Source organism: Cupressus sempervirens, chromosome 11 (assembly GCF_028749045.1).
Source record: "Cupressus sempervirens isolate cs-2001-9-10 chromosome 11, ASM2874904v1, whole genome shotgun sequence".
Classification (NCBI taxonomy): domain Eukaryota; kingdom Viridiplantae; phylum Streptophyta; class Pinopsida; order Cupressales; family Cupressaceae; genus Cupressus; species Cupressus sempervirens.
The window spans coordinates 251,349,578-251,361,422 of NC_143128.1; the positions used below are offsets into that span (position 1 = coordinate 251,349,578).

General features: G+C 32.7%; 1 protein-coding gene across 1 annotated transcript; it reads right to left on the reverse strand.

Annotated features, from left to right (window-relative positions):
- Window positions 1-6,274: 6,274 nt before the first annotated feature.
- LOC149529098 (embryo-specific protein ATS3A-like) lies at window positions 6,275-9,029 on the reverse strand. Its single transcript, XM_089810934.1, has 2 exons — window positions 8,824-9,029; window positions 6,275-7,027 (listed from the first exon to the last, which is right to left on the reverse strand). Exons 1-2 carry the CDS (start codon window positions 8,905-8,907, stop codon window positions 6,536-6,538), a joined length of 576 nt encoding a protein of 191 aa, XP_089667060.1. The 5' UTR covers window positions 8,908-9,029; the 3' UTR covers window positions 6,275-6,535.
- Between the last annotated feature and the right edge of the window lie 2,816 nt (window positions 9,030-11,845).

Genomic DNA, 11,845 nt, shown 5'->3' on the forward strand with positions numbered 1-11,845 from the left:
GGCCTAGTAGTTTAGAAACTACATTCAATTTCCTACATATTATTTTCTTACAATTTTATGATATATACTCCAAAACCACTTTAAAATTATGTGTCAAGTTGACATAAGCCTGATTTGTTGGTTTTTCACTACCACTTAAGGCCATAGTTTGGTTAACCATGATCCTACACATACCCTTGAGTTGGAACCATCAATCCTCCTCAATTAGGATTGGCTTGTTTAGTAAAGGTAATTGCTTCTTCAAAGACTTTGTCCAATGTGTCAATATTTTCAATAGGTAGTCTCCATATGAAGATAGCAATAAGATGGTCAATAGAATTAAGATAAATTTGGATTCTAGCTTCAACTAGTATAATATAGGGTGTTTACAACTTGTAGTATGCCATGTGAAAGTGATTATTAAAACATGAAATGGTCTCTGCTAGATTCCTCTTAATTTATATAAACTGATGGTGTATCATAGTTAGGTTGACAAATGTTTTGAATTGATATAGGAACAATTTTTCAAAGGCGACCCAATTTTGGAAGCATCCTGGTGGTAAATTCATGTACCATTTAAAGGAAACTTCTCCTAGTGTGTATGGGAATGAATAGAGGACTACATTCTCTTGTTGAATCTATTTTCAATTGCATATTTCATTGAAGACTTTGATATGATCTTCAATTATCTGTGTCTCTCCATAAATGAACCTTAGGCATAATTTCTCAAGATTCTTGGGAAGGTCATTAAGTGTACCTTGTAAATTGATTGGTGAATCTACTACATTTTTAAAAAAGGCCATTGATGGAGGATTAGGTGCGACAATGGGTGGAGGTAAGTTTACAGGTGGAACTAGAGATGATAAAATTTGGAATGGGAGTGGTGGAACTTGTGGTAGTCCCTTATCACTACAAGGCTTGTGAAAATGATTGAGTTCTAAGAACTCTTGTCCACCATCTAAAGATCTTAAAGCTCTCTGAAATAGAGATGGTGGATAAGGATCTTTCTCTAGTTTGCATTGATTATGGAAAAGTGCACCTTTAGGAAGGGTACCTTGAAAAGCACACCTGCACACTTGTGCATCTTTTGACAGTTATAGACTTATAATTTTTTGAATGTCTAAAAATTATAGAATTTTTTTAATGCTTGAAGGTTATAGAATTTTCAAACAACAAGTTGGTTTCAGGCCCTCCTTCTAATACTACTTTTGTTGAGCTATCATTTTACATGATGCTTAACGACATGGATCCTTTAGAATCCCTCTCTTGAAAAGTTGATCGAGGATCAACTCGAAGGTTTTGGTTAGTTTTTCAACCTACTAGGTTTGCTTAAATGAAGATAAATGTGTATCTTTATGAGGAGGCTTTTTTTGGTTCACACCAATGTTAGATAAATCTATTGTTGTTTAAAATGTAACCACAAAAGAGATGTATTTTTGTATTTTTTGTTTTGTGATGAAATGCAATTTATCAATGCAACTATATGAATTCCTCCTTTAACCAAATGTTAGAAAAGTAAATTACAAAGATAGGGTAAGGAGAGATCAAAGAAAATAACTAAAAGGGAAATTCCTAATAGACATAAACCAAGGTAACAACACATCTGTAAAATAAATTATCAAAAGGAATTAGGTAGGAAATCGATGAAATTAGGAGCAGCAGTTCCTTGTCTCTACTAATACTATAGTCGATGGGAACTCAATATAAACTGAAAGATATTTCATGTCTCATCAAATCACAAGGCCATGAAAAGTACACTCAAATGAGACAAGACACTATGCAAGAACAATAAATGATCCTTTCATTAATTTTTCACAATAAAAAAATTTGTTAATAGGAGGCAAACACTAGAACTAAAACATTGCACAAGGGTATATGCAGGATCATGGTGTGCCAAAAAGTGGCGATCTGAAAAATCTATAGTTCTAAAATATCTCAAACCATTTCAAAATCTATTCCAACTTTTTTCCCACCCACCCTGATACTAAATGAAAGCAATTAATATCTTTATAAGCTCTAATATATCTTTTGATACCAAATATATATGGTCAACTTTAAAAACAACATAAAAATGTGCTTTTCGCCTATTTTTATGTGATTTTTACTTCAAACATGTAGCTGGTGACTTTTTTTTCACCAAAATTTGATGAAATGAAAAGGGTTTCTTAAGAATGTTCTTATCTTTCCATAAATGTAAGGTTTGTCAAATTATGAATTTAGTAAGTAATTATTACTTATTTTCTAATGGAATTACATATAAAGTGCTGACTGACAAACTACTTGAAAAATAACCATAACTTTCAAATGGTACAACATTGTTTAAATCCAAAAGATTCATCACATTCTATGTTTCTTCTACTATAAGGAAAAAAATGAAAAATTGAATTTTGTAGAGTTTTGAATTAGCTAAGGTGGTCAGACACAAGAGTTTTTTATTCCAAAAATACTAAAGTAAAAAATTAATTAATTATTACTTATTTAGAATAAAAATACCCAAAAATATGTGTCACATCTAGGCATGAATCTACTACTTATATCTAGAATATTATTAAAAAATATTATCATTTGATTTTGATTAAGGTGGTCAAACATACATCTACTTCTTATTTTTGTTCTAAAATTTTTATAATATTGCATTAAAATTCAAAATTTTGACCAATCAATTTTTTTTTTTGAGATAAGTCCTAGTAGTTTAGAAACTAGATTTAATTTTCTAGAGATTCTTTTCTCTCAACTTTTTGATATAAAGTTAATAACAAGTAGAAAATTGAACATCAAGTAGACATAACCCTGATTTTCTGATTTTCTATTGCCACTCAAGAGCATAGTTTGGTTGACCATGATCCTGCACATACCCACAATCTTAACAATACAATAAAACTATTGTCTCCATTATTATTAAAGAACATGCATCCATAAAAATAACACACTCTGGCAAGAATAACTATACTCAGAATGAAAACACTAAGAGCATATATTATTACATCAAAATAATGACCTAAAGTACATGTTACATTTATGTATTTATAAGAAATCATCTCCTCCCTTTGTGTTAGGAGTGAGAGATCCTAAAATGAAAACTCATGCTAAAAACTAATAAAACAAATCTAATTATATAAAAGTTGACTCTCTAGATGGTGCTAAGTAGGTCTCCACCTTGGTTTATATCAATTAATGGGTGCATGAGCCTTTACATGACACAAAATAATGAAAGAATAAGAATATAAGAAGAAGGAAGTTGTGAGATGATCTGAAAGTCTTTGGAAGCTCTAAAAATGGAAGCTTGACCTTCTCTAGCTGTTTTTGGGAGTTGAATTGTTGCCAAAATATGTTTCTGGTGCATGGAATGCTCTAAAATAGCAACTGATAGTTAACTATCGACATACTGCTTCAAAATTGTCAACACACCTTTGTGAAATGCACACATGTGCACCTGCACACCCTGATGATAGGTTCCAAAAATCCAAAAATCTTCTTAGTGTCAAAACTAAATTTCTAGCATCAGGGTTTTCTTCCCTTTTAGACCAAAATGGTGTCTAGCTACTTATTTTTGAACTTCTCTATTATCTTTTATACTTGGATTGCTTTCAATATATCTAAAGCCTCATAGTTATTCTTTACTACTAGTTGGTAATTACTAACTTCAATCCTTCTATACTGACAAGAGGCATTCAATAGCTCTAAATCATCCCCGCCCATTCATGGTACTGACAAAGGTGTCACCTTTTCTCCTGTAGGTATTTTGAACCTTGAAGATGAAGTTGAACCCAAAGTTTGAAGTTCAGGTCAACCTTCAAGTTTAGCAAAGATGACCCATTCTTGCACTAGGAATGAAAAATCCCAAAGAGCTATTATGAGGAATACTAACATAGATCCAACTGAGATTAAGACAGTGTCTAAATCTACATGAGAAGGAGTGCACACAAGCATGAACCAAGGTAGCTAGCATATAGTGGGTGATGTCAATGCGCCAAATTATATGATCATTGGTGTTAGTACCTCTATTTTATAAAATTTTCCATACAAAGGCACTTACTTTGCACCAAATTGGTTTGACTTGCCATTAAACAAGAAAACAAGTATAGCGTCTGTGAACATCGCAATGGAGGACATGGTTGAGAAATATTTGAGAAAATTTCTAAGGATAAAAGGTCAAAGACAAAAACCATGCTTAGCATTAATGAGCAAACAAGAGATTGGGTATCTAATGTGTATAAACCTTTTGAAGATAAAACTCTTGACAATATTACACCCCAAGACTACACAGTGGAGAAATTGGTCCTTGGACTAGCTTCTAGAGCCATAGATATGAAAATTCTAGATGCAAGGCATGCTAGAGTCACCCATCACATCGAAAAATATTGGAAAGAGAAGAAAGAGCTGAAACAATCCATTCATCAGCTAGTAGAAATCATCCATACTTTATAGAATGTGAAAATAGAAGTACAATCCCAAGCCATCTCCATGGTACTTCTCCTTCTAGAAACCAAGAGTTCATTGATCAAGTGAAAAGAGACAAATCAGTTTCTTGAGCATTTGATGAATGACTTGAATCTGTAGTTTCTCGCAAGATTGGCTATATAGCTCTCTTAGCTAAAACAAGGGTAAAATTCAACCAAATGATGATCAATCTGGAATCAAAGCTTAGTGATTGGGATGAAGAGAAGGAGAATGGATGAAGTGATAACTCACATTATTGAAGTCTAGGAGTACAGGATGGACAAATTTTTGATGGAAAAAAAAAATCTGACATAGATATAGATTTCTTATATGTTTCTAAAACTAATCTAGAATGGAGGAACATGGTGTTTGAGCAATGCCTAGATGATTGTTCAGAGCTTGTCAAAGAACTAGACTGCTTGAAGTTGATTCTAGATAATGATTTGAAATGCATTGATGTTGAAATCTTGGGAAACAAGGATCAACCTAAAAAAATCTAAAAGAAGTCAAAGAAGTATGCCAGGATAAAATATGAGCTCTAAATGATGCTAAAGAAGTTTCCTCCATGTGCTTCACTATCATTTCTCAAATAGACTCGATGATCATAATCAATTATGATCACCTGGCAATGCAGAGAAAATAAATGGAACATGCTTGCAGAGTAATCACCATTTAGTAGCTGAGAACATAATAGCTGGGAAGTCCATAGCAAAAGGAGATAGTTGACTTTGAAGTTGCTTATAAAGAGTGGAAAGATACAGGAGGCAACATATCTGTTGAACAAGGAGCTAATCCAGTAAATGCCATAAGTGCTTAGCTTAGAACCAGGGGCTTTGACTAGTTAGTTTCTTTTTTTTCCTAGGCTAAGCTTTGTCAACTCCCCCTAGAGTTAGTTTTATAATTGTTTTCGAAAGCCCTACATAGCTATATATATTGTAAAACTTTTGATTATTTTGGTATTGATACTCTGGGTAATTCTATTAAGAAGAAAACATAATTTTATATAGGTTCTTCTGGAACCAATTTTGGATGCTATTTACTTGAATGAATAGAAACTACTTAGTTCTTTTAGTTTGTATGATATATCATTTGTTATCTTAGATCATATGGTTTTAGGTGATCTTGATTCGTTTATGAAGGAATGTTATCTGGATTGTGAGGGATGATTGTCTGTTTTTTTAGTAAATGGTTTTGAATCTAGTTATATTCAGTAGGATTGATCTCTTTTTGGTATATAGATATATTGTTCATTTAATAAGTCTTTAGACTTATTTTTGAAACCTCAAATATTTTTGCAATACTTTTACATGGATTTGGAAAAGTGTTTTCATAGCCTTAGTTCTTTTTGGTAAAAGGATCACATTTAATTTAATTCTTTTGAAATAAAAGGAATTTTTGCTTATCATTTAAGGAGGGAGTTGTGCCTTTAAACATAGAGAGTTTAATAAGAAGAACTCAATTTTGGTGATGGCTTTTCTTGTCATTTAGTCTCTGATTCTCAATCCGTGAAAAGGAAAACCTATCGACTAGCAAATATAATAAAATTTGCACTATTTTTATATTAAAAAATAAATAAAAATTATTGTTAAAATTAATTATAATTTACAATTAAATAACTTATCTACATAGTTATAATGAAAAAATTATTTATTACTATAATTTTTAACAAAAAATCATTATATAATTCAATAATCAATGAGAACATTTTATATACTATAATAAATTTAATAAAATCAAAATTAGATTTATAATAAATACTAAAATTAAAATCAATTAAAAAAAAACTATATAGCACTTGTTTAAAACACATACCTTTCATTAAAATATTATAATAAATAAAGTATACTCCCAAACATTAAAAATATTACAAATTTATTAAGCCTTAAAACACATCAATAAAGAGACAATAACAATTGTTATACATAATGTCTAACTTTGACTCTGAATTTTTATTTCTATGAATACTATTCACTATAAACTGTGGAAACCATATATATGCTACACACCAACAAACCATACTCTCAAACTGCACTCTTAACAAACTACTTCCCATATCTCTTAACCTAAACCAGAATAAGCTTATTTATAGCCATTATAGTCTTACTGACCACTGATTTCAGAAACTGGTGAATTTTTTCTTCTTGGTCTTGGGCTTGGGCTTTTTGGAAGGTGGCGGATTCTCATCATCTTCAACTCCATTAGCATAATTCATTGATTCAAAAGATGCCAAATCTTTGGGCAAATTGCAGAAATTAGGGCCATGCCACACTCTCGGAGGAATTTTTTTCCCAAAATCGAAACTGTCTGGTTCGACAGATCTTGTGTAGATTTTAGCAGCCTCAGGAGTCCACTTATCTTCACCTTCAACCATGAAATTCAGAAGACAGACAACATCTTTTAAGCAATCACCCATTATACTGAAATTATCAGTTTTTCCAGGGTTAAATCGTTCTTCTTCCTCTCCCTCGTTCAGATGTTTTTTCAAAACCTCAATACCATTTTTGTCCCTGAACCTTACATGCACTGGATCTTTGATCCCTTTGCCCTTGAAGATGTATGCTTTCAATGGTTTCTCTGTCTTCACCTCTACTGCATATGAACATTTTCCCTACAAATATTAACGTAGTCATAATTTAGTTCATGAGAAATCTATAAGATTTGAAAAACAAAAAAATTGAAGGCAGACAAATTTCTCAATTGTTTATTCAATTTTCTATCTATTAATTTTTTTAAAAAAAATTTAGAAGTCTATTAACAAATATATCATGTACTAGTAGCTGTTCCCTTATATTCATAATATCATATTTTTAAGACGGGGACATTTATAATTGAAATTGTTGTAATGCATGATTATAGTCTATAGAGATATTTTTGCAGAAGTATAATCAAATTTTGAAGAGTTATAGTATATAGTTATTGAGACATTTTAGTTTGAAGGTAAGTGGTAGAGCAAACTAGAAACGAGAAAGAAAACAAAGGTAAACTGTTAATACTTTTTTGTTCGTATATTTATTAAGAATGTAGACAGTTGATTACATTTGCAGAACTGCTGCTCTTCTTTCTGCATTAGAATAAAACAACAAAACAGAGCTCCCCTGCTCCTGCTGCTATCGTGCTGTTGCTACAGCAATTAAAATCTCCTCTTCTTTTCATACCCAGCACTCACAAATACAAAATCATTAAGTGATATTTGATTCCAAGCTTACATCTACCTTGAATATCCATGGAAGAAGATTAAAGTGAGAAGATTATGTTTTCTAACCATCTGACACAAATGTACATTAGCAAAAATAATTTAGTGGAATCAGTCAACAAGTCAAATGGTCAAATGCACAAGTAATCAAGATGAGTTTTGATAGGACAGAGCAAGGCAGAAGGGAGAACCGATGCAGATGTGAGTATTCTCCCTACAAAATGCATCTTTGACCAAAAATCAGAAAATCAAAATACTACGGATTTTTCTGAAATTTTCAGCATTTGTTCTTCATGATCTACATGTTTTGTAATCAAAAATAGTAAAAAAATTTGAGAAAAATCACTGTATTTTCGATGATATATTTCGTAGGGAGGATAGCTGGTGCCTGAGAGAACAGCTCGTGAAGAAAAAGGTCTATGGAGAAATAAATGAGGTAGTTGCAGAGTGATTCCAACAACATTTAGACGAAGGGATTAATCACAGTGTGTCAGTAGCTTGCATAGTTGATATAATATTCTAGTCATGGACTGATTCGAATAAATGAGTTGGCTTGGACTGTGGGTTTTTTAAGGTGTCAGATTTGATTTCTTTCTTAGATATAAGAAGGCTGACTGCTTGCAGACTGTAGATCTTCCCAAGAGAGTTGTTCTTTCCTTGGCTCGCCCCTTACCAAAAAAGATATTCTGATAATAAATGGAAAGCCTTAGATTCAAGTTGTAAGTAGTTCAAGGAAACTCTAGTTTAAGGATAACATCTACTAGAGCTAAACTGATAGTTCCACATACTCAAAGTATGACTTTACCATGGAGATTGCAGTGAGATTGTAAAACATGGAGCTAGTTTGCAATCAGATTGCTCATAGCCCAAGGATTTAGATAGTGACAAGAAAACAAGCTGGAGGATTGTGTTACAGAGGATAATATATAGTCTAAACCATCAAAGCAGCTAACATACAACTAAATACTGTATACTGGAGTGCAGAAATAAAAGACTAAGGACCACATCATCTTATAGTGGTCAACTGAAAACTAAATTAATGACCATCCTTCTGTTTTTCTACCACTATTCATTTTGATAATAGATTATAGGATACCATTCCAAATATTGATGTAAAAAGTACTTATAAGTTTGAATAAGGCAAAAGCAGCTAAAATTTTTGGGTTATACCATTATAGAATGTTAACAAGAAACACAAAGAAATCTATAACCTGATTGGCGGCAAAGCTGATCTCCAATGGAGCGAAATTCAGAGCAAGAAACGGTATCACCCATGTCAAAGGTCCCATGAACATCTCTGCAGACAAAATTCAAGAACAAGTCAATAAATGAAATATGCTGAAATGAGCCTGGGCTTGTAACAAGGAATGGCTTGAGAAGTAGTGTTATAGTAAAATCAGGTCCCTTTTCCTCAAGGAGGGCAAAATTGGAATATTGAAAAGAGAAAATAAAGAAACTAAAACTTAGTCTAGGAGAGGATTAGGACCCACTTAAAGTGACAGCATATGTAAGCAATTTAGAAACCTTTGTTTCGAGACTGCTTTTGATTTAAATAGGGTATCTTTTTCAGCTAATGTAAGATAAATTCATGAAAGGAAAGCTCAATAAAGTAGCCAAGAAACAGAACAACTAGTTAATGTAGACAAGGAGGATTGAAATGAACCCCTAGAGTGGACCAGATTTTTTAAAGACATTGGGTACACATTATCATACTAAACATTAAAGTCAATGAGAAATGGAAAATTCATGTCAGGATCCCCTTTTGGTAGGGAAGCTTAGCAATTTTTTCCACTAGTTTTCCAAATTTCTACTAAAGTTTCTGCATTTCTTTTCCTAAAGTTTTCGAATCCATTAAAGTAATTGATGAACACGAATCTGTCTGAGGCAAATCTATATAAGGACCGTTGTTTTGGCAGGAAAGCTTGGCATTCACTCTATTTCAGTTTCTTCACTTTTGTCGCTGAAATCTTGGGGATCTTCTTAATAATTTGGCAGGTGAGAATTTGTTACCATACAGGTTCATATAGTGAACTTGGTAGTGTAGTGTAACATCTGCGCCCTTATATGTTTTTTTCTACTTCACATTTATTACTAATTTAATCTACCAAATAACTTATATTTAATTTAGGAGGGGTTATTTTAAGACTCCTTCATTCATTACAGTGCCAACAACTCAATAACACCATATATATACATATACTTGATAGTCTTAGGCTTCTATAAGTAGGGTCATTCCTAGATTTACACCTAAGTTTTGAGAGTTTACTTTTGATGAGTTTATTTACGTATGTTCTAGTGGGAAGTCAGTGACTTTGTAGTTTGCACTAAGAGGGAGTTTCCTCTCCCCTCTTGATGGTATGTGAATATGTCTTGAAACAATGGCTATTAATTAAATGTAATCCTTGTCCCATCATAAGAAAAGATATACATTGTCATGATGTGTCAGTTCCATACCCATCATTACTAATCATTAGTTGTACCAACTCACCAGTATGCATAGGGCTCATATCACAACTCACACACACATATGATTATCTCAAGCATACATTACATATACACAAAAGACTAGCTCATACACATCAAAGATATACAAGATGGATAACTTTAACACACATTAAAAAAAAAATACAATGAGTAGATCCAACATACTTCACTAAGATGATAGTGACTTACTCATTAAGGAGTTACGAAGGAAATAATAGTTGTCTCATACAAGCATCATCAATAACATAGTGAATGGGTCATATGTCAATCACACAGAAAATGGCAATCGGCTTAGGCATAATGGTTAACCATGCCCCATCATTAGTGCACCCTAAATAAAAGGAATGTTGATATATCATGTACTATATTGTGGGTTGTATTCCCTTTTGCACGATAAGATACTTGGGGAGAGGATTTGGTGCATCCTATACTACACCAAGAGTTCATCCTCAACCCATTAGGGTCAATTATACCATCAAACAATTGAGAAGATTATTTGATACATTTTATATTACACTATGAGAACTTCAACCCAAATCTCAAATATTTCACAAATAGTAAACTAGCCTATCTAAGTGGATTCCAACTTCAATCACCTAGAGGCTACTAGTAACAAATCTATCCAACTAGGAAGAGATAACTTTTGACACATACAACTTAGGGACCTTAGTGATATTATCATCTTTCTTCTTTACAATCTTAGGGAACATCTGATATCGATCAAGCCCGTTCTATACATGACTACTACTTGTTGGGCGTTCGTTTTGCACGAGGTCAAAGGCAGGAATCCATACTGTAATTCCTCTCTTGAAAAGAAAATCTTTTTAAGGACCCACTCCAAGATTCAGTGTTTGTCTTGTGACGTACCAAAATCTGCTCAGTAGAAGATAAATATGAATGTTCATGAGGAGGCATTTGCTGGTTCCAAAAACTCTTTTACCTTGGAATCAAGTAAAATCTATTTGTTGTCTCAAAATATCACACCAAAAGAACAATATTTTTTGTATTTTCTGTTTTTCAACGAATGCAACTCTAACAAAGAAACTACTATGAGGTCTTAATCTAACAGGGGGGGGGGGGGGGTTAGCAAAGCAAATAACGAAACTAGAAGCAAATAACATGAAATCAAATAACTTGAAATTGAAATTTCTAAACGGACATAAGCTACAGAACACAACACGCTGTGAGTTAAACCTTCGAAGAAATCGGTACGAAACCGATGAAAATAGGAGCAGTGCTTCCTAGAATCCACTGATGCAATCGTCGGTGAGAATCTGTAACAAATCGAATGATGTTTCACTCTTCATCAAATCGCAAGGCCATAGAAAGTGCGCTCATGCAAGACAAAAAGCTATGTAGACACAATTGGGTGATCTCTTCTCAAGCTCGTTACGTCAACGAAATTCATATATTTGTAGCAAACACCAGAACTAAAAGATCACACAACCAGAAACAATGCAATAAACCTTTGGCTCAATCACAATCTCATGAATAAATCCACAAAACAATGACATATTCAGGCAAGGATAACTACACTCTGAATGCTAGCACCAAAAGCATAATATTATTGCATAATAACAGTGGCCTTTTTACATTTTACAATGGGGTATTTATAAGAAATCGTCTCCTCCATTTGTGTTGAGAGTGAGAGATATCTTAATGCAATAAAAATGCTTTTAAAACATTAAAACAAACTAAATATATACAAACTAGTAATCTAACTGGTGCTAGCAGGGACTCCATCCATAT